The sequence below is a fragment of the Lonchura striata genome, chromosome 21 (genome assembly GCF_046129695.1).
Source record: "Lonchura striata isolate bLonStr1 chromosome 21, bLonStr1.mat, whole genome shotgun sequence".
In the NCBI taxonomy this organism is placed as follows: Eukaryota; Metazoa; Chordata; class Aves; order Passeriformes; family Estrildidae; genus Lonchura; species Lonchura striata.
The window spans coordinates 6,219,182-6,231,526 of NC_134623.1; the positions used below are offsets into that span (position 1 = coordinate 6,219,182).

General features: G+C 42.4%; 1 protein-coding gene across 1 annotated transcript; it reads right to left on the reverse strand.

Annotated features, from left to right (window-relative positions):
- Nucleotides 1-325: 325 nt before the first annotated feature.
- LOC144247282 (endogenous retrovirus group V member 2 Env polyprotein-like) lies at nt 326-1,516 on the reverse strand. The gene is made up of 2 exons (XM_077787695.1): nt 1,405-1,516; nt 326-1,053 (listed from the first exon to the last, which is right to left on the reverse strand). The coding sequence occupies exons 1-2, from the start codon at nt 1,514-1,516 to the stop codon at nt 326-328; spliced, it is 840 nt and encodes a 279-aa protein (XP_077643821.1).
- Between the last annotated feature and the right edge of the window lie 10,829 nt (nt 1,517-12,345).

Below are 12,345 nucleotides of genomic sequence, written 5' to 3' on the forward strand. Positions count from 1 at the left end.
CTGGGCCCCATCTTTTCCTCCTTTTATGATATATGGCCTATTCAACTGACCACAGTCCATCTGCTGAGTATGCATTCTTTACATATAATCAGGAAGCTTATCAGAGTAAAGGAAGCTTATCAGAGTAAAGTACATAGCCAAGGACAAAGTTTCTACATCTGTTTGCTAATGTCTAGAATAACAGGATACTGGTGCATATACATAGCACATAATGTTTTCTTCACTTAATTCTTTTCTAGTCATTTAACCCTTAAGTAGTTCTGAACAGGTCAGGTCCCTGTATCAAGTCCCCCCTTTTCTATAACCATTGCAAATTCTTTTGCAATCATATTACGCCTCCATGTCTATATCTTCCAACATTAGTTGCTTCTTTGTTACAAAGTAAGACACACTTAATTAAAACCCAGACTATGATAATTAACAATATTACAAGTATTACGGAAATAAAAAGTTGTTTTAACCAATTCAAATTAGGTAACCAGGATGTTAAGACTTTCCACAATTCTTCAAATCCCCACGAGGTGTCATCCTTGGTTACCTCATGGAGTATCTTAGTCTGTTTCCAGATTTCACTTAAATCTGTAGCAATTCGATTATTCTGATCTACGTATACACAACAACTTGTATTTACAATGGTACAAACCCCCCCTCGTGAAGCCAATAATAAATCTAAAGCCATTCTATTTTGCTGTACTACTTGTGCAAGGCTATTTATCTCAATCTGCTGTGCTTGAATTGCATCTATTGTTTTATTTTCAATGTCTTCTACTACTGCTGAAATATTTATTATAGCTTTTTCTAATTCGCTTACCCCTAGCCAAGGGAGAAACCATCTAGCAAAGGAATGAAATGCATTCTGTCTTTTTATTAGGGGATTTTCTACTTCCCGTCTAATTCTTCGAATATGTGTTTGAAGCCAACCTTCGGATAAACGATTATGTATAGTTATGTTTGGGACTACGGCTCCCAGGGTGCATGTTCCCACCCAATTTTCAGGTAATACTTTCCATGCAGTGTCATTGCACAGCCAATACCATCCTTTTCCTTCTGGAACTGGCCAAAGGGTACTATTAATAGAGGTGGGGGACCCGATATATTTTATTTTATTACAACCCGTTTGATTTCCTACATATAGGGCGTTATTACAACTCCCAACTTTATCTAATCCTTTAGGTGGGTTACACCTCTGCACACATTTATAGTAAGATTTTTTAATTGGAGGGTTATGAATTTTTAATGGCTGAGCTCTATGTGTATAATTTACCCAGGTGGTATTCTCCCAATATCTCGTCCACGGATTATTACCAGGTATGGGGATGCCTATTAACAAGATCTGTTTTCCACTGTATTCAGGCATATGTGTACATATCCAACAATTAGTTCTATTCAGAGTTCGAGATATACCTTCCGTCAGCGAAAGATGAAGATTCAAATCCCACCGTGCCCAGGCTCCCCCATAGGTCAAGATAATCTGGAAAATCGCAATCTGGTAGGTCCTACGGGAGTAGCAGTCCATGGTTTCGTAGGGGCCTTCTTTATTTTCGAGTAGTGAATCCAAGCTGGGTGTTCTTTAATCTTCACCGCAGTGAATGTTGTCAACAGCACTTGATATGGACCTTTCCACTTTTCCTCCAAGGGTTGTCCTGAAAAATTCTTAACATATACATAATCACCAGGTTCAAAGGCATGGAGGGGGTGATCTAATCCCCTTACTCTAGTACCCAAAACATTTTTATGTATTTCTGATAATTGTCTCTGCAATGCTTTCATGTATTCTAATAAATATCCTTCCCCAATTTGTGCCAATTCTTCACCCTTAAATTGAAGTTGATAGGGTCGCCCATATAATATCTCAAAAGGGCTTAAATTTTCTTTTGTCCGAGGTTTAACTCTTATTCTCAATAATGCCAATGGTAAAGCTTGGGGCCAAGTTAAATTTGCCTCCTGACTAATCTTTGCTATCTGTTGTTTAAGCATATGATTCATCTTTTCAACTTGGCCACTTGCTTGAGGTCTGTACGGGGTATGTAACTGCCAGTCTATTCCTAATGCTTTTCCTACTTGTTGAACAATTTTAGCATTAAAATGTGGTCCTCGATCGGAGGATATTGTCGATGGAACTCCGAAACGAGGAATTATTTCATTCAATAGCGCTTTAGTCACTTCTCGCGCTTTGTTAGTCCTGCAGGGATATGCTTCTGGCCATCCTGTGAAAGTGTCTGTCAGGACTAAAAGATATCTATACCCCCCTTTTCTGGGGAGCTCAGAAAAATCAATTTGCCATTGTTGCCCAGGGCAGTTTCCTTTACCTATCATCCCCAATTTTATTTTGCTAGTTGTGTCTGGATTATTTCGTTGACATATTTCACATTGCTGCGTTACTTGTTTTACTGTGGTATACAAATTTCGCCCTACTATTCTTTTGGTCACTTCTTTGTATAATGCATCTGCTCCCCAATGGGTTTTTCTATGTTCTGCTTGTATTAGGGGCCACAAAATATTAGAAGGAACTAATATGTGACCTTCTTTCAACTGTATCCAGCCCTTTGTTCCGGGCTCACCTCCTAGATCATTAGCCAATTTCAAATCTTCCTTTGAGTATCTAGGTGACTGTTCTAGATCAATTGGTTTACCGTCTGGTATCAAAGCACATACCTTAACTTCCTCTGCCACTCGCTTGGCCTCACTATCAGCCAATCGATTTCCTATTTCTTGGTCAGAGTTACCTTTTTGGTGTCCTCGGCAATGCATTATAGCTACTTTTTCCGGTAGTTGAATCACTTCCAATAATTTCAATATTTCTTCTGCATGTTTGATCTGTTTCTTCTGGGTGTTCAACAGTCCTCGTTCTTTCCAAATTGCTCCATGCGCATGCACCACCCCGAAAGCATATTTTGAATCAGTCCAAATATTTATCTTCTTTTCTTTTGCAAGTTCTAGTGCCCTTATAAGGGCCACTATTTCTGCTTTCTGGGCCGAGGTTCCTGCAGGAAGAGGGTTGGCTTCGATTACCTTTTGAGTAGTGGTTATCGCATATCCCGCTCTCCGCTGTCCCAGTTTCACAAAGCTGCTTCCATCTGTGTACCAGGAGTCTTCAGCGTCTTCCAGAGGGGTGTCCTGGAGATCTGGACGGCTCGAATAGGTGGCTTCGATGGTCTCTATGCAGTCGTGGGACAGTGGTTCTCTTTGGGCACCGCTGAGAAAAGAAGCTGGATTTATAATGTTAGTAACAATTATTTCTATATCATCTTGTTCTACTATGATGGCTTGGTATTTCAGAAATCTCTGTGGGGAGAGCCAATGGTTCCCTTTTTGTTCTAACACAGCTGAGACAGTATGGGAAACCATTACCGTTATCTTCTGCCCTAATGTGAATTTGCGTGCTTCTTGAATGTTTATTACAACCGCCGCCACTGCACGTAGGCATCCTGGCCATCCTTTGCTTACCTCGTCCAGCTGCTTGGAGAAGTACGCCACTGCCCGCTTGTAAGGGCCGAGTTCTTGGGCCAATACTCCAAGTGCCATCCCCTGTCTTTCATGTGAGAATAATAAAAAGGGTTTAGAGACATCTGGTAAGCCAAGGGCCGGAGCCTTCATCAGTTCCTTTTTAAGTTTCTTGAAGGCGGCTCGAGCCTCCGCCGTCCATTCTATTTTAAGTCGGGTTTTCTTTAGTAGTTCATATAGAGGTTTAACTATTACACCATAGTTGTATATCCATAAGCGGCACCAACCTGCCATTCCCAAGAACGTCCGCAATTCCTTGGCCGTTTGAGGCTCCGGGGTGCGACAAATTGCCTCTTTTCGCTCAGTTCCCAATTCTCTTTGTCCTCTGGAAATTTCTAATCCTAAATAAGTTACTCGCTGTTGCACTATTTGAGCCTTTTGTTGGGATACTCTGTATCCATTCATTCCTAGGAAATTGAGAAGTTCTATAGTCCATGAGAGACACTCTTCCCTGTTCTCAGTGGCTACTAAAAGATCATCAACATATTGCACGAGGACTCCTTTACCATCTGGGGGAGTCCAATTTTCCAAATCTTTAGCTAACTGGTTTCCAAAAATCGTGGGGCTGTTCTTAAATCCTTGTGGTAATACTGTCCAAGTTAATTGTGTTTTTCTTCCTGAATCCGGATTTTCCCATTCAAAAGCAAATAGCTTCTGACTTTCTGAGGCCAGCGGCAAACAGAAGAAGGCATCTTTGAGATCCAGTACAGTAAACCAATGTAAGGTATCTCTCAATTTAGTTAATAGTGTATATGGGTTGGCTACAACCGGGTGGATGTCTTCAACTATTTTATTAATTGCCCTTAGGTCTTGTACTAATCTATAACTTTTTCCATCTGCCTTTTTAACGGGTAAAATCGGAGTGTTGTATTCTGATTCGCATTCCGTTAGCAAATTGTATTGCAGAAATCGATTAATAATATTTTTGATTCCTTCCCTGTCTTCTAGCCTTAAGGGATATTGTTTAATTCTTACCGGCTTTACTCCTGGTTTCAACTTGATTACGACAGGGCTTGCATTTTTGGCTTTCCCCGGAACTTCACTAGCCCAAACCCCTGGATATACCGGGTCCAGAACCTCTCTAGGTATTTCAGAATGGCTTTGAGTTTGTATTAAGGCTAGACTCAAAACTTCCACTAATTGTTCTTCTTGAATTTGAAATTCAATTTTCCCTTTCTGAAAAACAATTTTCGCCTCAAGTTGTTCTAGCAAATCTCGCCCTAGCAAGGGCTTTGGGGAATTTGGTAAATATAGAAACCTGTGAATTCCAATTTGTTTTCCAAGCCGATAATTAAGTGGTTTAAGGAAATAAGCTTTTTCCCTTTGTCCTGTAGCTCCAATTACAGTGATAAAATCTTTGTCTTTCGGCATTAATTGTTGGTTCAATACCGAATACGAAGCCCCGGTATCAACAAGGAAATCTATTTTTTTCTTCTCTTTCCCTAGCTCAATTTTAACCAGGGGATCCGCTAGGGTGGTTTCCCCCGGTCCCCTTCACTGGTCTGAGCCCATCTGGGCTAACAAAGGGGGCTTTCTTGCCAACTTAGGACATTCCCCCTTCCAGTGCCCTATCTCCTTACAGTATGCACACTGATTTGACTGTAAGGTTGGGCGCTGCCTCCTTTCTTTATTATTTTGAGTTCCACTTTTCTGCTTTTCCAATGCGGCCACCGTGGCTTCCGCAATTACCTGTCCCATCTTATACTTGCCCTGCTCCTCTCGGTTTCTATATATCCTCCAGGCTTTTTCTAGCAGCTTTTCTAAATCCCTAATATCAGGTTCTTTCAGCTTTTGGAGTTTTCGCCTTATGTCTTCTGATGACTGCCCCAAAAATAAGGAAACTAGCTGTTGTCTGCCTGTATCAGAAGCGGGATCTAGGGTGGTATATTTTCTCATAGCAGTCCGTAATTTGTCAAGAAACTCCGTAGGAGTTTCTGCCGAGTTTTGCTTGATTTCATATAAATTTGACCAATTTACTGCCTTCGGTACGGCCGTCCCGATACCAATCTTAATCCATTCTTGGTATCTTTTAAGTAGCCTGTAATCTTGGTCATCGTTTGGGTCCCAATTAGGGTCATCTCTAGGGACGTGGGTTTCGACCGTACCCTGAAGGGTTCCTGCCGTGATTTGAATTTGTACTTGTGTACGAGCACTTTTAATTATTAATTGTTTTTCTGTTTCAGTTAAGGCATCCAACATCAAATCTATATCTTTCCAATCTGGATCCTGATTTTTAACTATTAACTCAAATCGTTTTGCCACCCCTTCCGGATCATCCCGGTATCCCTTTACTACTTCTCGCCAAACATCCAAGTCATTCATAGAAAAGGGAATCTTAATTCTGGTGGGTCCTGTTGCTCCCATCGCTTGCCTCAACGGGGCTTGAATTATCGGCCCCATTTTACTCCGAGTTCGAGCTGTGATGGGAGAAAAGCTCATTTTTCCAGGGACAGCCTCACCAGATTTTTCTATGCGATTACTTTTATCTGATTCATCTGATGAGGTAGAAGGTCGGGATCTAGGGGGGGGAGGGGTTTCCGGGGGAGAAGGGGGTTGGGGTGGGGAACTATAATCTTCCATTCTTTCCTCTGTTTCTTTAAGTTTTACACACCTTTGCCCTATACTGCAAGCCGAACAACACCGTTTTAACCTAGTCCCATTCTTTCTCTGTTCCTTTTCCATAGCTAACACCAAAGGATCTTGGGGTGCTACGTTTATCCCACATTCCTTCTGCCATTCAGGGTGATTCCGCAAAGTGAAAAACATATCCGCATATCCCACTTCATCCCACTTTCCTTCCCGCCTTAAAAACAACATTAACTGCAACAAAGTATTATACTGCAAAGTTCCATTGAACGGCCACTTCTCACCATCTTCCAACTTATACAAAGGCCACCACTGGTTACAATAGTTAATTAATGTTTTCTTATTCACTGTCCCTCCAGGAGTCCCACCTATTTCCTTCCAATGCATTAAAATACAACCCAAAGGGCTCTTCTTCACGATTCCCCCGCTCTGTCGTCCACCCATTATACTATACACCAAACAGGACACTTTTTACAGCAACACAAAATTCCAACAACAATCAGAATAATTCCAAAAATAAGCAACCAAACCCAGTACGTGTTAAACAGTTCCCAAACCATTAACTCAGAAGTGTATATCTTAATATACCAAAGTAGTAGACCAAAACCAAATACGATCGTATAACAAACACAAACTCTGCGGGGAGCTTATTCAAAACCAAATACGATCGTATAACAAACGCTACCCCTGCGGGGAGCTTATCCAAAACCAAATACGATCGTATAACAAACGCTACCCCTGCGGGGAGCTTAACCAAATGACCGGTCCCAAACAAATAATAATAAAGAATACCTGTGCCGCCGGGGCGAACGGAGTTCTTGTCTGCTCCCGCGGTGATCCGAATGAGGCGAGGAGCCCCTCCGGGAAGATCCCGGGGGTACCCTAGGGAGTCCTGTTCCCAGCGGGTCCCGCGGCCGAGCAGAGAGTCCTCCTGGCTGGCTCGCCAAATTGAATCAAAGACGGAAGCAATCCGGGCAGCAGATATTCTTTATTGCAGCGCTGGGCACATGGGGGATCTCTCCTCCTAACATGTGCACCGTGCAGCTGAGAAAGCTGTGCTTTATCTTACTAAAACATGCATATTCATTACAATTCCTGAAAATCATTTACATATTCATGATTATTCCGAGATAAGGATGCGCAAGCGTAGTTGCATCTTTGGGTGGTCTTCGGTGGTCGTCAGGGGTCCTCCGGTGGTCGTCCATAGTCTTCATCACTCTGTCCGCTAGTTGAACTTTTATTTCGAGCATGCGTGGTAGTTTTTCTGTGCTCTGGGCCCCATCTTTTCCTCCTTTTATGATATATGGCCTATTCAACTGACCACAGTCCATCTGCTGAGTATGCATTCTTTACATATAATCAGGAAGCTTATCAGAGTAAAGGAAGCTTATCAGAGTAAAGTACATAGCCAAGGACAAAGTTTCTACATCTGTTTGCTAATGTCTAGAATAACAGGATACTGGTGCATATACATAGCACATAATGTTTTCTTCACTTAATTCTTTTCTAGTCATTTAACCCTTAAGTAGTTCTGAACAGGTCAGGTCCCTGTATCAATAGGGGCTTCACTCTCTTGGCCTGTTTTATGGTAACACACGTCTCACAGTCATGGATAACCTGAGAAACACTGTCCATGCTTAGATCCACCCCTTGGTCTTGTGCCCACTTATAGGTGGCATCTCTACCCTGATGGCCTGAGACATCGTGGGCCCATCGTGCTAAGAATAATTCCCCCTTGTGTTGCCAATCCAAGTCTATCTTTGATACCCCTATCTTTGCAGCCTGATCTACCTGCTGGTTGCTTTGGTGCTGCTTATTGGCTCTGCTCTTGGGAACATGGGCATCTACATGGCGAACCTTCACAGGTAGCTTCTCTACCCAGGTAGCGATATCTTTCCATTCTTCAGCAGCCCAAATTGGTTTTCCTCTACGCTGCCAGTTAGCCTCTTTCCACCTCTCCAGCCACCCTCATAGAGCGTTGGCTACCATCCATGAATCAGTGTAGAGGTAGAGCTTTGGCCACTTCTCTCTGCAATGTCCAGGGCCAGTTGAACGGCTTTGAGTTCAGCAAGCTGGCTTGATCCACCTTCTCCTTCAGTGGCCTCTGCAACCCATCGTGTGGGACTCCATACAGCTGCTTTCCACTTCTGATTCATCCCTACAATGCGACAGGAGCCGTCAGCGAAGAGAGTGTAGCGTGTTTCCTCTGCTGGCAGTTGGTTGTATGGTGGAGCTTCTTCAGCACATGACACTGGTACTTCTTCTTCATCTGTGACACCAAAACTTTCAGCTTTGGGCCAATTTGTAATTATTTCCAAAATCCCAGGGTGATTCAGTTTACCAATATGGGCACGCTGCGTGATCAGAGCAATCCACTTGCTCCGTGGAGCTCTGGTGGCATGGTGGGTGGAGGGAACCTTTCCTCTGAACATCCACCGCAGCACTGGTAGTCGGGGTGCCAGGAGGAGTTTGCATCTGTGCCAATCACCTCTGAGGCAGCCTGGACTCCCTTGTAGGCGGCCAAGATTTCCTTCTCTGTTAGGGTGTAGTTGGCTTGAGACCCTCTGTAGCTCTGACTCCAAAATCCCAGTGGTCAGACTCGAGTCTCATCAGGCACCTTCTGCCACAGGCTCCAGGACAGACCATGGCTCCCAGCTGCAGAGTAGAGCACGTTCTTCACAGCTGGTCCTGTCCTGACTGGGCCAAGGGCTACTGCATGAGCGATCTCCTGCTTTATCTGGGCGAAAGCCTGCTGTTGCTCAGGGCCCCAGTGGAAATCATTCTTCTTGCGGGTAACCCGGTAAAGAGGGCTCACAATCTGACTGTACTCAGGAATATGCATTCTCCAGAAAACAATGGCACCTAAGAAAGCTTGTGTCTCCTTCTTGTTAGTTGGTGGGGACATAGCTCTGATCTTGTTGATGACATCTGTAGGAATCTGACGCCGTCCATCTTGCCGCTTCACTTCCAGGAGCTGGATCTCTGGAGCAGGTCCCTTCACTTTACTCTTCTTGATGGCAAAACCAGCTTCCAGGAGGATTCGGATGATTTTTCTTTCCTTTCTCAAACACTTCTGATGCTGTGCTCCCCCACACAATGATACCATCAATATATTGTAGATGTTCTGGAGCCTCACCCTTTTCTAGTGCAGTCTGGATCAGTCCATGGCAGATGGTGGGACTGTGTTTCCACCCCTGGGGCAGTCGGTTCCAGGTGTACTGCACTCCCCTCCATGTAAAGGCAAACTGAAGCCTGCATTCTGCTGCCAGAGGGATGGAGAAAAATGCATTGGCAATATCAATAGTGGCATACCACTTTGCTGCCTTGGACTCCAGCTCGTACTGGAGTTCCATCATGTCTGACACAGCAGCGCTCACTGGTGGAGTCATTTCATTCAATGCATGGTAGTCCACTGTAAATCTCCATTCTCCTTCAGATTTGCGCACAGGCCAGATGGCGCTATTGAAGGGTGAGTGGGTTTTGCTGACCACCCCTTGGCTCTGCAGCTCTCGGATCATCTTATGGATGGGAATCACAGCATCTTGAGTTGTTCTATACTGTCGGTGATGCACTGTTGAAGTGGTGATTGGTATCTTTTTTTCTTCTCCCTTCAAAAGTCCTACTGTAGTTGGATTCTCAGACAGTCCAGGCAAGGTGTTCAATTGCTGGATGCCCTCTGTCACTACAGGTGCTATCCCAAATGCCCACCTCAGTCCCTTTGGGTCTTTAAAATACCCCCTTCGAAGGTAATCTATGACCTCTGGGCCAGTCACAATAGGGTGTTTCTTCCACTCATTTCCTGTCAGACTTACATCAGCTTCCACCAAGGTAAAGTCCTGTGATCCACCTGTCACACTGGCGATAGAGACAGATTCTGCCCCTACATGTCTCGATGGAATTAACCTGCATCGTGCACCAGTATTGACCAAAGCCTTATATCTTTGTGGTTCCAATGTGCCAGGCCAGAGAAGCCACAAAGTCCAGAAAACACAGTTTTCCCTCACCTCTGCCTGGCTAGAGGCAGGGGCCCTCTAAGCCTGGTTATCCTTCTTGCCTTGGGCATATGTCTTAGAGGTTCCTTCAAGGGGATAGGACATGTCATCATCATCATCATGCCTGGCAGTTTGGCTACGGGCAACTGAATCTGCTCTCCTTTTGGTGGCACTTCCTCTCTGAGTCTTGCCTTCCTTCAATTCGTGCACCCGTTGTGCCAGAGCAGCAGTAGATTTTCCATCCCATTTCCTCACGTTTTCTCCGCAATTGCGCAGGAAGAACCACGGCTCAGCTCTTGGGATGTACCTTTGATAGTAAAAGTGTGTTAAAGTCATGGAGATTAAGGGTTAAAAGGAAAAATAAGCTTAGTAGGCCCTGGAAAAATAAACACCCTAAGCACATGGTGAACTCGTACTTGCTAGAACTGCACTGTGTAGCTAGTACATGATAATTGATATAATTGTTAGATGTGATGATTGTTTAGTAATTAAATATAATTACTGTTCAAAGGACTTTGTAATAAACTTTTGTCATGGATATCATTAATCCTTTCTATTTAAATTATGAAATTTTAATTTGTTGTTTTCCTCAGTCAAATAAAAAATTGGGGCAACTTGAGAAATAACTGGCTTTGTGTGTAGCAAAAGCTGCATCTACTTTTGATGCCCTGTAGTTATTTAATGGTTCAGTTCTGTGGAATATTATCTTTGCTACAGATCTGATAAAAAAGCACTTAGATACGAATATTTTTGTAATATTTCTTTAAAGGCAGGATAGCTCTACTATGTTTTTCTGTCTGACAGTAGTGAAACTGTCCTTGAAGTCTCATTTCTGAATATAAACTTCAGATTTCAGGGTCTTCTGTTACTGTCTAGTAATATATTACACAAATTTTTTTATTCAGGAGATCTTGCTAAGTATAAAAATTTATTTGAAAATATTTTCCCCAATATACCTTGGTTACTATAGTCCTGAATATGCAACAAGACTGCAGAGTCCCCTACAGATACTCCCAATACTTGGAGAACACTCCGACTGTTGATATTATACTTTCTCCCTACTTACACTGCCACCTGCAAGCACCAACCCATATGCATAAGCAATTTAGCAGTCAGAATAGCTGAAGAATTACAAAGATAGATATAGGTCACTGTGTAACTGACCTATGCAAATCAGTGCCTTGGGATAGCTGAAAATTCATCACCCAGATAGTGCTACTCATTAAAATAAACAAAATGAAGCAAAACCCCAGCCCCCAACCAACCTTCCAAAACCCCAAATAAGAAGGACAAGATAGCAGAAAGCGTATAAGGAAAAAGGCATCCACAGCAATATTAAAATAAAGGAAGAAAAACAAAGAGGCACTGGAGACAAATGATAAGCTACAAAAAAGAAAATATGGTCTGTTTTGATAACATGTCTGCATGTCACTAACAACAGCAAATATTCATGCAATGTTGTCTTCATCTTGTCTCCTGGTTTTTAGTTGTTGCTTGTCACATAAATCAAAACCTATTTGGAACCATGAAAAAGTGTGGGTCTGAGAAGAATCAGCATTGTTGAAAGCGCTTACCTACTATGTTTTGCAGTGAACAGTGCCCCTGATTTAATAAATGAGAAAACAGAAGTACTGCGTGGCAAAATGCAGGATAAATTGATTAGGGCAAAAAATAGGAATAGAGTTTTGTTTCATTCAGTTGCCCATGCTGCATTTTACAGCCCTTACCCTACTCAGGGGCAGTAAATTAAACAGCAGTCCATAAAAATTAAGAATGTTATGGCAAAATACAGAAATAATTCCATCTCCAAACACATACAAGTCCTTTTTCAGGCCCTGAACATGAAAAATGAATTAATAAATTTTTCGTTTTCTGAGACTTCACACATCTAAAATAAAAAAAATGGGAACAAATAAAAATCAAGATAGCAAGTAAACTGTGGTTTACATTCTGCATAGGAACAGAAAAACTTTAGAAATACACTGTAATAACACTTAAAAAAAGAAAAAATATCCAACTGCAAAGCACAGGTTGCACATCATTTGTACAATGCAAGCTGTATAGCAGCAGGGTGAACCTGGACTTTCATATGTATTATGTTTGTATCATAAGCTATGATATCTATCCCATTAGTATTTTACATTTTTCTAGACTTCCTAGCATTTTGGAAAGAATGCTGTTGAAAAAAACTGTTGATAGAAAAAAAAAGCTGTTGAGATAAAAAAATAAACCAACCACTAAAACTTCTCCAATTAATAATATA

What these genes read in the sequence shown, in the direction of transcription:
- LOC144247282 (XM_077787695.1), bottom strand. Translation starts at nt 1,516, where the DNA reads ATGGACTGCTACTCCCGTAGGACCTACCAGATTGCGATTTTCCAGATT. An exon ending in TCATCTTTCGCTGACGGAAG is followed by an intron (nt 1,054 to 1,404) that starts GTATATCTCGAA and finishes CCCTTTGGCCAG; the next exon opens with TTCCAGAAGGAAAAGGATGG.